General features: G+C 44.7%; 1 protein-coding gene across 4 annotated transcripts in view; it reads right to left on the bottom strand.

The window, feature by feature from the left end:
• Window positions 1–545: 545 nt before the first annotated feature.
• Window positions 546–15,910, bottom strand: part of ARHGAP45 (Rho GTPase activating protein 45) — a 73,775-nt gene continuing 58,410 nt past the window's right edge. For all 4 annotated transcript variants that reach the window (XM_084825476.1, XM_084825478.1, XM_084825475.1 and 1 more), the window contains 5 exons: window positions 15,035–15,172; window positions 13,415–13,650; window positions 8,069–8,312; window positions 7,854–7,947; window positions 546–2,310 (listed from right to left, as the gene is read on the bottom strand). In XM_084825476.1, the coding sequence (XP_084681602.1) occupies window positions 1,931–2,310; window positions 7,854–7,947; window positions 8,069–8,312; window positions 13,415–13,650; window positions 15,035–15,172 (1,092 nt within the window). In that variant the 3' untranslated portion in view covers window positions 546–1,930. The remainder of the gene's footprint in view (window positions 2,311–7,853; window positions 7,948–8,068; window positions 8,313–13,414; window positions 13,651–15,034; window positions 15,173–15,910) is intronic.

Raw genomic sequence — 15,910 nt, 5'->3', positions numbered from 1 at the left:
ATGGCACATCCATCCCTGTACAGGTCTGGTCACTCCATCTTAAAAAGGGCATTGTGGAGCTGGAAAAGGTGCAGAAAACTAGTTTTAGCTTCCTCAGTGACCCCTGCAGCGAATCCCCTTCCTTTCTCTATACCACCTATCCACTTCCCCTCTGATCCCATGAAAGAATGACCCCATTCTTTAAATCAAATAGGTCAAAAGAAACTAGGATGGTGCAGTGCCCTCATTTCTCTCTGAGTCAAGAAGCAGCTGAGAGGATTGAAAGGAAAAAACAATTTCACAGGTGCTGGAATTGCTAGCCCCCTTGGGCGGGGTAGGGAGCCTGGCGCTGTCCAGATGTTTGGGACTAGAATTCTCATCAGACCGAACCCACATGGGTAATGGCCAAGGTTTATGGGCGTTATAGCCCAAAACATCTGGAGACATTAGGCTGCCTAGCCCTGTGCTGCATGTACTTTGAGGCTTCATGTGAACTAATCATGTGTCACTAAACACAGTTCTCAGTGTTTTGTGTGTGCATGTGGGGGGAGTTTGACACATCTCACTCATAGTATACATTTATTTTATTATACAGCTGTTTAAAAAAATCCTCTTGAGTACAGGATCATGGGTACAGCCATGTAAAAGTGAAAAAGTAATATGCCGTCACAACAGGCTTGCTCAGAAATCGGCAGGATATGTTATATACAAATATTAAAGGCAGAGGATTAAGTCTTGCACTCCAACTCATTCCCTTCTTTTCCCATCCACCCTTTACAAAAACAAAACATTCAGTTGTAAGGTACCATTCTGGCCTTCTCCATAAGGCAAGAATTCTTGCACTGGTTTCATTCCTCAAAGATAAATACTAATCTGCCAAGCTTAGCCAAAAAAATAGAATCCTTTTGCATACAATAGCCTCTTAAAAGATCATCCAGCAATTATGTTAAGCCCTTGCGGCAAAGACAGCCCTTCCCTGACACTAAAAATGGTTCTAGCATTATTAAGCATGATTAAGAAGGTCCTTCTGCTATGCCCAGGGCTGCATTTCTGCTGGATCTTCGATGACCTCTTTAACATTTGAATCCTAAGCTAGAACAACAGCTGAGATTCAGTTCAGCCCTCAGTTGACTCTCCTGAGGATAAGCCACATAAATCTGTACTTTCTCTGACTTTTCCTTACTATATTTCTAGCTTCAAAAATGTACATTTTCTTGGGGAGCGGTGGAGCTGTGCAACAGAAAAACTATTCCCCTCCCTGATAAGTTGCCAAAAGAAAAAAGCATATTTTACAGTTCTTAGTTGTAAATCTTCAGTGGAACTTGATTGGAGGAAAGTGTGGATTACAGCCTTCAAGTACCCAGTAATCCAGCAAATCTTCCCACCAAACAATATTTTTGTACCCTGGTTTTAAAACAGCATATCTGAAGTGGCTGAATATTGTTTCAAAATAAAACTAACCCACGCGTTTAAAGTAAGAAATGAAAAAAGATTTCTGCTTTGTTCTTGTTTAAAAAAAAAAAGATAAAAAAAAGATGGTTTATTTTTCTATATTGTTTTGGGGAAGACACCCAGAACCATAGTGAGCAAAACTGTACTGGATTGGACACCAGCACTCTGCACTTAAAAAGATGACCTGTTTGCACCCATGGCTGTTCTTTTAAAACCTCTGAGATGCTGCAAAGAGGTCTTCCCAAATAGCCCTCGGCAAGGAGATGAACAGCAATGAAATCACATGCCACATTCTGCCCTTTCTCCATGTCATTTCAGTCTTGCAGAGAATTTAAAGACAGGCGAAAGGGTTACCGGATCTGCTTTAAAAGAGCCTGGAGGAGGAGGACTTAAATGAAGTGGCCCATGAGTATAATCTCTTCGCTGGCAGTTGTTACATATTCCAGCTCCCTAGGCTCCTTGTGGCACAATCTCATTTTGAAGGCCAAGAAAACTGTTATTACTCAAACATTTTGTAGCCAAGTGGCAGGTGCAAAAAAAGTGAGTTATTGGACTGGTTGGTATTGAAGCCTGCCAGCCTTGCACCATCCTCCCCGTCACCCTCTCTCCTGAAGACGGCATCCTGTTCTGCGTCATAGCAGCCTTCCGCCTGGGTTGGGCCCTGCTGCAGGGGCGAGGCTTCCTCGGAGTCTGACTGGCCAGCACTGCACGTGCGGCTCAAGGTTCCCTCTTCGCTGGCCTCGTCTGCGGAAGGGGTCCCCTCTTCACCACTGGTCTCGCTGCCTCGCAGATCTAAGCTGGCCTGCAGGGCTCCTTCAATATGCAGCTCTATGCCCTCTTCCGGATCGGAATCGGAATCGATAAAGCGAGTGCCGGAGTCTGGGGAGGGAGAAAGGGATTTTCTCAGAAGTGCAAATGGTTAGCTCACCACCACCACCACCACCACCTCACACCAATGAGATCAGGGCAGTTTCTATGGCTCTCCCCTGCAACCCTAATTGTATCCTCACAAGAACCCTGTGAGGTAGGTCAGGTGGAGAGAGAGGGTGACTTGGTCAGTGAAGGCATGTTATGGGTCCTTAGTTATCAGGGTGTCTGAGGAGCCTTTTCTCCATACCCTGTTGTGGTTCCTTTCCTAACTCCTTTCCCATCACAACGGCACCTACATTCTTAAAGGCCAGTTGGTGTTGGGCTAAAAGTAGTGTAGAAATCTCACCGTCCTGCTCTCTCCAGAAAACAGGAGATCACGCCAGAGACATCTGTGATGAGAGCGTGCCAAGCAAAAAGAGCCACCTGTTGAACACCTGGGGCGTTCCTGCCTTCTCCTAGTAAGAACTCCCCATCTCTAAGGCCTTTCTTACCCCCAGCAGGAACCACCTTCTCTCTCACACACCGGGTTTTGCTGCCACCAGGACCTTGGAGACTCGGGCCCAACCCTTTGCTCAGTCCTCTATCTGCGAGGACACACAGACTGTACTCATAACCTTGTTCCCTTTATGCCTTCCCCTTACATAGCCCCGAGCAGAGGGTGTAGGATTTGGTTAAACAAATAAACTTTATTAACTATAGCAAATACGTTGTTGAACAGTAAATAAGCAACTCTTAATGGTACTATTAATGTATGTTCTCTCATGCACCATACTCCAGCTCACACTCTCAATCACTTCACAAATCCTCACAGGCTCTCTCAATTCTCAATCCTAAAATCCTAACCCCATCAAATCATATCCCTGTCTCTCATCTGACTCTCTCAAGCAAAGCACATAGTTTATATTATAGACACGTCACCGCCCTTTCACTCACTCAGCCAATCATCAAACCAAATGTTCCAGTTTTACCAGGAATAAGCCCAATTTTTGAGGTGAGGTGGGATGCTGCCAGTCCCTGGTACATCACTGTCCCTACTTTTGCAATTGGAGAATGTTCAAATGTTGCTAGTGTGCATTGCTAACTTGCCTACTTATAGAGAGCTTTGGCTATTGGGCAGTATAGAAATGTAAATAAGTAATATAATATAAACAGTCTCCCACGCACACAAAAAGGGGTTTACAGAAACAATGAAAAACTCATGGCACATCTCTCCCCAAAATTAACGGATAAATATATTCATAAACAAAATTTACCAAAAATTACTAAGGAACATGAATGGCCTAATAACAGTAAATGAAATGGTGGAAGCAATTTAAAAAAAAAAAATTGGGAAAAACTCCGGGACCAGATGGAATATCAGGATTATATTATAAGAAGAAGAAATTTTACAACCATTGAAAAATATGATGAACAGTATTTTAGAAAAGGGGGAGATAACTGGAAACATGGAAAACAGCATATATAACATTAATACCTAGAGAAGGACAGGATTTAACCTCGACAAAAAACTACAGACCAATCTCATTATTAAACAATGACAATAAGATATTTGCAACAATTTTGGCAGAAAGGCTCCAAGGAAGTATTGCAGGAGTTTGTATATGAGGACCGAAGTGGTTTCTTACCAAGGAAACAGATGAGAGATAATGTAAGAACGGTCTTGAATGTGGTGGAATATTTGGAAAAACACCCCCCCCCCCAAAAAAAAGCAGCTCTGATTTTTTTAGATGCAGAGAAATCATTTGATAATCTCAACTGGAAATTTTTAATTAAGACTTTAGAAGAACTGGACTTTGGAGAAAACTTTATAAAATGAGTGAAATCAGTATATACCGATCAAAAGGCTCAAATTATAAATGGGCATTTGACTAAACCTTATGAGATACAAAGAGGAACACGACAAGATTGGCCATTGTCACTGCTATTGTTTATATTGGTTTTAGAACTACTGAACAGAGATATAAGATAAGATTATTATTATTATTATTATTAAATTTATTAATCGCCCATCTGGCTGGTCACCCAGCCACTCTGGGCGATGTACAGCGTACAATAAAACAGTTTAAAACAATAAAATTCTACAATAAAAACATTTTCTAAAATACCCTAACCCACCCCAAATGCCTGCCTGAACAACCACGTTTTTAATGCACGGCCGAAGCTCATTAAAGAGGGGGCATGGCGGAGTTCCCTAGGAAGGGAGTTCCACAGAGTGGGGGCCACCACAGAAAAGGCCCTCTCCCACGTCCCCACCAGTCTAGCTGTCCTGGCTGACGGGACAGAGAGAAGGCCATCCGAGGCTGATCTTGTTAAGTGGTCTGTCTGGTGTTGCTGGAGGCGCTCCTTAAGATAGGCTGGGCCGGAGCCATATAGGGTTTTAAAGGTCAAAACCAACACCTTGAATTTGGCCCGGAAAACAACTGGTAACCAGTGCAACTCCTTCAGCACTGGAGTGATGTGATCTCGCCGGCGGCTGCCTTTAATCAGGCAAGCCGCCACGTTCTGTACCAGCTGCAGCTTCCGAACTGTCTTCAAGGGTAACCCCACGTAGAGCGCATTACAGTAGTCTAAACGAGAGGAGACCAGGGCATGTACTACCAATGGGAGCAGATGGTCGGGAAGGAAGGGGCGCAGCCGCCGTATCAGATGGAGTTGATACAGCGCTGTCCGGCTCACAGCTGACACCTGAGCCTCCATGGACAGCTGGGAGTCCAAAATGACCCCCAGGCTGCAGACCTGGTCTTTCAAGGGTAGCCGTACCCCATTCAACACCAGGTCAACATCCCCCAGCCTCCTCTTGTCTCCCACCAAAAGTACCTCGGTCTTGTCAGGGTTCAGCTTCAGCTTGTTCCTCCCCATCCAGCCACTCACCGTCTCCAGACATTTGGACAGGGATTCTACGGCCAACCCTGGTGAAGATTTGAACGAGAGGTAGAGCTGCGTGTCATCCACATATTGATGACACCGCACCCCAAACCTCCTGATGATAGCCCCCAGCAGCTTCACATGGATGTTAAATAGCATCGGGGAGAGGATGGAACCCTGTGGCACCCCACAAGTGTGTGGCCACGAATGTAATTCGAAGATGATCGAATTACAGGAATAAAGATGTAATAAAGATATAATAAAGATGTAATAAAGATGTAATAAAGATGAGGGCCTTTGCAGATGACGTGGTGTTTATGTCGGAAGAACCTTTAAAGGGAATTGAAATTTTAATGAAAAAATTAAAAGAATTTGGAGCAGTGGCAGGGTTCAAGGTTAATAAACAGAAAACAAAAATTTTAACAAAGAATATAAATGTTCAAGAAAAAAAAAGTTGATGGATAAGACTGGCTTCAAATTGAAAAGAAAGTAAAATATTTGGGAGTTTTTTTGACAAATATGAATTGTATGCTTTTTCAAAATAACTATGTTAAAGTGTGGAATGAAATTATACACTTTATACACCTATTAAATTAAATTATACACCTATTAAAATGGGGGAAATTTCAACTATCACTTTTGGGAAGAATTGCAACAATCAAAATGAATGTATTACCTAGAATGTTATTTTTGTTTCAAATGATACCCATTATTGCATTGGATTTACCTTTTAAGCAGTGGCAGAGAGATATAATGAAGTTTATATGGCAAGCAAAAAAACCAAGAGTTAAAATAAAATTTTTACAAGATGCAAAGGAAAGAGGTGGCTTGGGATTACCAGATTTTAAAACCTATTTTTCTGCCTGTTGCTTGATGTGGATGAAGGAATGGATGACGTTGAAAAATAAAAGACTTTTAGAACTAGAAGGACATGAATTGAGATATGGGTGGCATGGTTATTTGTGGTATGATAAAACAAAAGTGAATGTAGATTTTAATAATCATTATATAAGAAGGGCTGTATTAAGAATTTGGAATAAATATAAATTAAGGCTCTATCAAAAAATACCACATTGGATATCTTCACAAGAAGCAATGCATAGAAGAGAATTTGATAGTGTGCATAAATGGATAAGATATAATGATTTACTGGAACTGTCACAAGGGGAATATAAGTTAAAATCAAGGGAAAACTTATTGGAAGAAGGCCATGTATGTCAATGGTTTTCATATTTGCAAATTAAAGAAAGGTTTAAAATAGATGAGAAAAACTGTAGGTTTGAACAAACAGAATCTGAGTTTGAAACAGCGCTGTGTACAAATGATGAACATGTTATTGCTAAACTGTATAAATTACTGTTAAGGTATGAGACAGAGGATGAACAAGTAAAAGATTGTATGATAAAATGGGCACAAAATGTTGGTCATAATATATCAGTGGAAGAGTGGGGAAGTATGTGAGGAAAAGATTTAAGATTTACTTTATGTACAAGTCTTAAAGAGAATTTTTATAAGATGATGTATAGATGGTATATGTCACCATCTAAATTGTCTAAAATGCATAAAGGTGTTTCTGGAAAATGTTGGAAATGTGAAGATCAAGAGGGAATGTTTTATCATTTATGGTGGACTTGTAAAAAAGCTAAAACATTCTGGAAACGAATACAGTCTTTAGCTTAAAGAATATTAAAGACTACTATAGAATTAAAGCCAGAAACTTTTATTGGGACTAACAGATAAACATGTAAAAGAGAAGAGGGGAACCCCCTTTCTCTACATGACAACAGCTGCAAGGTTATTGTATGCACAAAAGTGGAAGAATGAAACAGTACCGACTGTGAGCGAGTGGATCATGAAAATGATGGAGCTGGCAGAGATGGCAAAACTTACTATTATAATTAAAGAAGGATCAACAACTAAATTTATGTTAGACTAGAAACCTTTTATAGAATTTGTACAAGAAATAGAGAAAAATGATATCTATGTATGTGGCTTTTGAACTTTGAGATGGTTAATTCTCTTTTGTTGTTGTTGTTGTTGTTGTTAAAATTAGGAGAGAAATGAGATAATGTCTGTGAACTCAATATACAACTAAGATAAGAACTAGAGAATAATAATGAGCATTTGTTGTGTAAGGGGAGCCAAAGGTAGATCTCTTACAACCTTAAGAAATATTTTAGTGTATGTGTATTGTGTGTTTATGTCGTTGTGTTTTGTTTTTCTTAAAAAAAAATAAAATAATAATTATATATATAAAAAAGAAAAACTCATGGCACATAAAAGCCACCTCATAAAAAGAATCAGCATCAGGTAGCAATTATAGAAATGTATATGCACGTGCAAAGACTGAAAACACTTAGCAGCATAAAGGAGAAAACTAGCATACAAATGATAGGAAATAATCAACAGTTCTTGCTTTCTAAACAGCCTTGAATCACTGCCAAGAAATTGGCAAGCTGAAGCTGGTCTCCCTGGGCTAATGGGAGATGCCACTTAAAAGTCCTTTCTGTGCCTTTCCCAGCCTACTGGATTTCAGGGGACGTCCAGTGAAGAATCTCAGAAGGCAAAAGTGCTTCTACGACTGTGCTTCCCTTTCCCAGCTCTGCATGGAGACTGAGCGTATCATTTCTCAAGGAGCGAAATTTATCAGCCCGTATCCATTTTTGGAAAATGTGCTTCCATCTCACCTCTGTATGAATCGTCACGCAGAGCAGCCTCTGTCTGCTCAACGCCCGCCACAAGATATGGGGCTCCGCCATGCGGCTCTGAGCATCCATCTTCCTGCACACAGGATACATGAAGATGAAGATCATCTGTGAGATTACGTCTGCGCAGGGGGAAGTCCTCGGTCAAGAGGTCCCCCCGCCCACAACAGCAACCTGCTCCGAATGGTTCCTCTCACCTGGCTCCTGATCAGGTCTGCGTTCTCCTTGGTCTCTTCTTCCAAGCTGTCCACACCACTGGTTTCGAAGATGGCAGGGTAGAAGATAATGAGGGCCTCCACAATGCGAGCCTGATGGGGATAATCGACCAGCGAGGAGAGGGAAATGGTGGCTTCGGTGGGCCGGGGGCGCATTAATGTGGGGCCAAAGACGATGCCCAGGTTGCCAGATGTCATCTTATTCTCTTGCTCAACCTCTACAATACTGGAAAGGAATTGGACAAAATGATGACGCAGCAATTGCAAGGTGCCTTATAGCGAGTCAGAGCCTTGGTCCACCTGGTCCAGTATCGTTGACACTGACCTGCAGCAGCTCTCCAGGGTTTCAGGGGTTTTCCAGCCCTATCTGGAGATACCGGGGATCAAAGCCGGGACCTTTTGCATGCAAAGCGGGGGCTTCTCCACTGAGCCACAGCTCAAAATGAGTACAACAGCAGAGATTTTTGAAAATATCCAGAGGGGCGGCCATGTTGCAGCAAAATTTTTGTGGCACCTTAAAAACTAACACATGAATTCTGGCATAAGCTTCTGAGGACACTGTCGTGTCGGTTGAAGTAGACGGTCCATGAAAGCTTCTGCCACGTTAGTCTTTTAAGGTGTCACAAGACTGTTTATTTTTTTAAAAAATCTCCAGCTTGTAACCTAATTCATTTAAAAGCCCCCTCGCTCTCTTTTTTCAGAAGAGGCTTTCCCCTGCTCTGTATGAAGTGTTTCCAGGCCTACTCTCCAGACATTATGTCATATCCCACCATGGGTTCCTTGAAAGCATAGAAATGTCATAATTTTAAGAACTGAGGTGAGGGAGAAGAGTTAAAAACAGAGAAGACACCCGTCTTGATTCATATGAAAAAACCTAAACTAAGAATAAAGGCGCAGAGGTGGCTACGGCTAAAGGAAAAAGATTAACTGGAGTTAAACTAATTATTATTACATTCTTATTAAACTTCATTGCATGATTACGAACTAATAACATAATATTTACATTTACATGGTGCTTTCGGGAGCACAAAGCCCGATTCACAGTGCTGGTATTAACATTCAAAGCCCTAAATGGCTTGGGAACAGGTTATCTGAAGGATCCCCTCCTCCCATATGTACCTGCCTGGACCCTGACATCATCTTCTGGGGTCCTTCTCCGTGAGCCCCTGCCAAAGGAAGAGAGACAGGTGGCTACCAAGAAGAGGGCCTTTTCTGCTGTGGCACCCCGGCTGTGGAATGTGCTTTCCGAGGAGGCTCGCCTGGCACCCACATTGTGCTCTTTCTGATGCCAGGTAAAGACCTTTCTATTTCTCCCACGCATTTTAGTCTTTGAGCCCTGTTTTAAATCTGTTATTGTATTTTAAATGTCCGCATTGCTGCTAGGTTTTATTTTGGGTTGTACTTTAATACTGTAGTTTTAAACATTTACGTTTGATGTTGCATTTTATGATGTATTTTGTAGTTTTAATGGTTGTGAACTGCTGAGAGAGCTTTGGTAATTAATTAATTAAGCTCTCTCCCTGTCCACTATTGTTTGTTTAATTATTCATATAGCACCATCCATATGCTGGGATGGGTTAGATCCCTGCTCGAAGGGTTTTACAATCTATAATTCAGCGGAGGTGGACTAAGAAAGGGGAAGGGAAATGGAAAACTCCAGGCAAGGAGTTCTTTCACTTCTATTATTTAGGTTCATTATGGTAGGATATGGGTAGGGACTAGGGGGCCGTAACCAAAATTGTCTTGGAAAAGCGGGGCTGCTGCATGAAAGCACCTGTCTAGCTTTGAGACCCAGCCTGGTCTGACATCCAGAGAAGCCTCTTTGAAAGCAGGTGCTTGGCATGCCTCTGTGTTCCTTTGGGGAAACCCACACGTGGCCTCTGCCCCTGTGGCCACAGCACCTGCCTTGGTATGCTGAGGATGGCGGCTGAATGGAACACCAAGGCTCCTTCACTGCCGTGACAACTCATACTGTTGAGAAAGCGGGGAGGCACACAGAGGCCCCTCATGAAACAGTACTCCAGTCTGTTTTGCAATGCAAAACATTCAGAAGCTAGCTGGCCTGTACTGAGTCCACTCATTGGTCCATCTAACCCGGTGTCTACGGAATGGCAGGGGCTCACGCAGGGCCCTGGGAGGAAGGGACGCTTCCTAACCCTCTTGCCAGACATCCTTCTTCTATCATTCATGTATTGCATTTCTATGCTGCCCAGTAGCCAAAGCTGTCTGGGTGGTTCACAAACATTTCTATGTAAACATAAAAAATGTGTTAACAGTAACATCGACGCAGCTCATTAAAAAAAAAACCCCTTACTTCCTTCAGCATTAGCAATATCTTGTGATGAATTCATTTGGAGAAGACGTCTCCCAGGTGGTGGAATCTGGCCTCCTTTCCAACAGGTGAAAGATGTGGGTGGCCATCAAGCTAACCTTTCATCACCACATGACAGAGAAGGGTGTGAGTGACCAAATTCTCCACGTTGGGTCTTTTGGAGCTGAATTCTGGAGCAACTAACCCTCTACCTCCTTTGCTGTATTTCTCTTCCTGCAGATTGTGGGTTCTGATACTTCACTGCAGTGTGTTCCTGCAAGACCTTCTGCATTCCTGTAATGCCTGTAGTTACTGTAATTACCATAATGCCCTTCTATTCAGGGCAAACAGGCCAGTCTCTCCAGAAAAGAATAAACGGATGCAGATCTGACGTCAGAAATGGCAATATTCAAAAAGCAGTGAGGGGATGCTTCAGCCCCCCAGCAAATTCTGTCATTGAGTTTCAAGTGGCCATTGTGGAGCAAAGAAACTCCAAAGGGGAGATTAGAGTGAGAGATGGCCGAGGTAGAATTCATCATGAGGTTTAATTCTTTTGTGAGAAGCTTGAATCATGATAAAGGATTTTTATCGCACTACATGTATTAATTGGCTTACCACATGCCAGGGTATTTGTGTTATCAGCAACAACTGCACTGTGAATGACCACTGTTAATCATACAATTGTCATCGTCAGTACTTTCTGCATTTAATTTCCTTCTGATCTCACTGCTTACAATTCCTTTCTTCCTCACATACGTACTGTATATAAATCTGAAATGCTCCATAATAGTCCTTGCATCTGATGAAGTGGGCTAGAGTCCGTGAAAGCTTATTCCAGAATAAATTTGTTAGGCTTTAAGGTGCCACAAGCCTGCTGTTTTTGCTGCAGCAAACTAACTCTGGAACCTGCAGGGCCTGATTCTGTGCTCTATGTCTAGCCCAGACCCACTTGCCCCAGAAGGCCCAGACCATGAGAGACTCCAGCTATAAAGGCTGACTCATAAATGTACACATTGATATAGGTATATTGCCTCACTACACACTGTTTATTGCATGGTCTTATATATTCAGATACATCCTCGAGAGTGAAGTCAAGTGGGCCTTAGGAAGCATTAGTAACAACAAAGCTAGCGGAGATGACAGTATTCCAGCCGAGCTATTTAAAATCCTAAAAGATGATGCTGTTAAAGTGCTGCATTCAATATGCCAACAAATCTGGAACACTCAACAGTGGCCACAAGACTGGAAAAGGTCAGTTTACATTCCAATTCCAAAGAAGGGCAACGCCAAAGAGTGCTCAAACTACCGTACAATTGCGCTCATTTCACATGCCAGCAAGGTGTTGCTCAAAATCCTACAAGCTAGGCTTCAGCAGTATGCGAACCGAGAACTACCGGAAGTACAAGCTGGGTTTCGAAGAGGCAGAGGAACTAGAGATCAAATCGCCAATATTCGCTGCATCATGGAGAAAGCAAGAGAATTCCAGAAAAACGTCTATTTCTGCTTCATTGACTACGCTAAAGCCTTTGATTGTGTGGATCACAACAAACTGGCAAATTCTTAAAGAGATGGGAGTACCAGACCACCTTACCTGTCTCCTGAGAAACCTGTACGAGGGTCAAGAAGCAACAGTAAGAACCAGACATGGAACAACCGATTGGTTCAAAATTGGGAAAGGAGTACGACAAGGCTGCATATTGTCACCCTGCTTATTTAACTTATATGCAGAGTACATCATGAGAAACGCCGGGTTGGATGAATCAGAGGTCGGAACTAAGATTGCCGGGAGAATTATCAACAACCTCCGATATGCAGACGATACCACCCTAATGGCAGAAAGCAAAGAGGATCTCAAGAGCCTCTTGTTGAGGGTGAAAGAGGAGAGTGCAAAAGCTGGTTTGAAACTCAACATTAAAAAAACTAAGATCATGGCATCTGGCCCCATCACTTCCTGGCATATAGAAGGGGAAGAAATGGAAGCAGTGACAGATTTTACTTTCTTGGGCTCCAAGATCACCGCAGACGGTGACTGTAGCCATGAAATTAAAAGACGCTTGCTCCTTGGGAGGAAAGCTATGGCAAACCTAGACAGCATAGTAAGAAGCAGAGACATCACCTTGCCGACAAAGGTCCGTCTAATCAAAGCTATGGTTTTCCCAGTAGTAATGTATGGCTGTGAGAGCTGGACTATAAGGAAGGCTGAGCGCCGAAGAATTGATGCTTTCGAACTGTGGTGCTGGAGAAGACTCTTACGAGTGCCCTGGACTGCAAGGAGGTCAAATCAGTCCATCCTAAAGGAAATCAACCCTGACTGCTCATTGGAAGGACAGATAATGAAGCTGAAGCTCCAATATTTTGGCCACCTAATGCGAAGAGAAAACTCCCTGGAAAAGACCCTGATGCTGGGAAAGACTGAAGGCAAAAGGAGAAGGGGACGGCAGAGGATGAGATGGCTAGATAGCATCACGGATGCAATGAATATGAACTTGAGCACGCTCCGGGAGAGAGCGCAGGACAGGAAGGCCTGGCGTGCTATGGTCCATGGGGTCACGAAGAGTCGGACACGACTGAACGGCTGAACAGCAACAATATATTCAGATATTATGGATTGGGTTTTTTTTTTGATAATTGTTAATTGTTTTTTGCTGCTGCTACGGTTACGTTTGGTCCACTTGGTGGTGAACTGCCTTGAGCATTGTACGGGAAGGCCGGAGACAAATAAAACAGACTCTGGCAACGCCCTCGACCTCCAGCGACTTCTGTCATTCTTTCCCATGGTGAAATGACATTGGCAACCATGAATCCAGAGGGCCGCCAGCAGATTAGCTACAACAGCAGGGGGCCAAGTTGCTTCCCTTCTTTCTGTCCCTCAGAGCTGAGGACACATTGCCTACCGCAGGGGAGAGGCGATGGCTGCAGGACGCGTGTGTTCAAAGTAAAGCGATTGCCTGAATTGCAGTTTGCAGGCCAGATTTGGGCCGTAGGATGCTAGCTGACAACCACTGCGTACAGCCTACCTCCTCAGGTGCTGCGTGATGTACTTGAGAGTGGCCGAGTTCTCCGGCGGAAGCTCCTTCAGTAGTTCTCTCAGCTTGGCCACCAGTGTCGCCACCGCCTTCTCCGTCTCAGCTCCTTTGTCCACCATCTGAGCCACGTTTTTCCCAGCCTTGCCCTCTGGCCCACCCTGCAGGCTCTCCTTGGCCAACCCCATGAGGCTGTTGTACATACGGAAGGGCATGATGGGTTCTGGGAGCTGAACGGAGCAAGAATCAAGGGAAGCGGTGTCAAGAAGCAGAAAGGAAGGCTAGCCTCGTTGACATGAAAATATCTGGGATGCTTCAGAGGCAGGATGATTACATCCTTCAGGACATTGGAAGAGCTCTGCAGGATCAGATGGAAGAGGCACCTAGCCCAGCACCCCGTTCCCAACAGTGGCCAAGCAAATCCCTCTGGGAAATCCATAAGCAAGAAGGGCTTAACAACAACAGCCCCCTCCCCTGTTTGTCAGAGGTAGACTGCCACTCAGTCAATGTGTGGGCAACCTCCAGCCCAGAGGCCAAGAACAGTATGTACTGAGCGGATTAGAAATGTAGTAAATATAATAAATAATTTGCCCCGCGCAGGGTGTCCGCTTGGCCTGTGGAGGCTTGGGTTCCCTCTGCACCCCCCAAGTCCTGCCTTCTGGCCTGGAGGCCTCTGGGGGCTTCGTGAGGAGTGGGGGGGCCCTTCTTATCTCCAGTCTGTGTTCAGAGATAACAAGGGGAGTCCCCTGCATGCCATTCCCCTGTGTGAACAGACTGCTGGACTAGAAGGACCCTTGGTCTGGTCCAGCAGAGCTCTTCTTAGGTTCTTACGACTGGAGATAAGGAAAGGATTGGGGAATAGGGACTGCGCACTCCTCCAGTGCCTGCAGGATCTCCTGCCAGCGTCGGATGTGTGGGCTTTGCTCGTGGGGAAGGTAAAGGACCAGTGGAGCCAGGCTTCACCTGCCCTGCGCCCTCCCACCAGTGGCAGAAGGTGTGGGGCAGGCAAAGCAGCATTGCCATGCACGGTCCTTCTCCGATGGACACAGCAAAGCCGGTTCCCGGAGGATGCGCCAGACGGATCCTCCTGCCGTGCCCAGCAGGGACTAAATGACGTCACTCAGCCCTCGTTGACTTGAGTCGGCCCACGCAGCCCTCGGTGGGTGGGGGGTCATCTGCTCCCTCCCCCGATTCTGGTTGCCCACCCCTAGTCTGCAGCGACCATGGCTAAGAGCCATTAGCAGGCCTCCTCCCCCACCTCCACAAACTTGTCTAGTCCCTCTTTAGAGCCACCAAAGTCAACGGCCAACACTGCAGCATGCGGCAACGAGTTCCTCACATTCAGTGATGCGTTGCCTGACGGAAGGCTCTCTTGTCTCTCTTGCCCACCCTGAACCTCCCGCCAATCCAAGCTGTCGTCTCATGCAAGAGGGAGGGAAACGCCTTTCCGTTTGCTTTCTCCACACAGTTTCATGATTTGTGTCATGTTCCCCGCGGGTCGTCTTCCACCCACCCCCCAACGAAAAAGCCCCACATTTCCCTCCTAGAGAGGGTGCCCCAGTGTTGCCCCCTCTTCGAGCCCAAAGGCCTCTCAGATCCCCTTGCCAGCCTCACCTGCCGTAGGTAGAGCTTCAGGACATTGCTGATGTCGTGCGCAGAGGCCTGGGACAACTCAACCAGCTCTTTCCCGTTCTCAAAGGCCTGGCAGAGCTTCTCCACGCGGGTTTTCACCCCGTTGACACGATAGATGCCCTGCAGGAGAAAGAGCAATGAGGATCAGGGGGGAGCCAGATTTATTTATTTTTTAAACAGTGGGGCTGTGTGCCATTTCTCCATCTAGCCCAGAAAGGTTTATTTTATCTATTTAGTAGTGAATGGACCTGGCTTGGCAGTGGTTGGAATAGCCCTTTGTTTCGTACAGTGTAGACTTCAAGCAAACCTACGCGACTGTCGGAGCTGGATACATCGTTTCTTCCCCATCTGGGTGAAGCCTTGCCCTGTGGCACCCCTAGGCACGCCCCCTGCCATGGTGCACCCTTATAGTCCCTGAGGGAGAGGTCCACCCACTCCATTCCCCGGGGGAGGGGGCGAGCATATAACAAGCTTTTCCATTTAATGAGCTTCCGCCACGCATTAAAAACGTGGTTGTTCAGGCAGGCATTTGGGGTGGGTTAGGGTATTTTTAGAAATATGATGTTTTAAAGTAGAATTGTATTGTTTTAAAACTGTTTGTATTGCTATACATCGCCCAGAGTGGCTGGGTGACCAGCCAGATGGGTGATTAAGAAATTCAATCAATCAATCAATCAATACGCTGTCCCTTGGCCTGCTGATCCCCCCTGGCTTCAAACTGTAAGAACTTCACAGCAATATGTTGGTCAGGGAAGTCTGCCCTTAGTGGCTGAAGATGTCAGTGCAGGCTTCAACCACATTATAATTAATTAAAATCAATCAATGCGTTTCAAAAATCAAATAACCCCAAGGTACATG

Source organism: Heloderma suspectum, chromosome Z (genome assembly GCF_057233095.1).
Source record: "Heloderma suspectum isolate Gila_16-S chromosome Z, 16-S_ref, whole genome shotgun sequence".
Taxonomy (NCBI): Eukaryota; Metazoa; Chordata; class Lepidosauria; order Squamata; family Helodermatidae; genus Heloderma; species Heloderma suspectum.
Note: the sequence above shows the minus strand (reverse complement) of the source record. Positions and strands in the feature narration are given on the sequence as shown.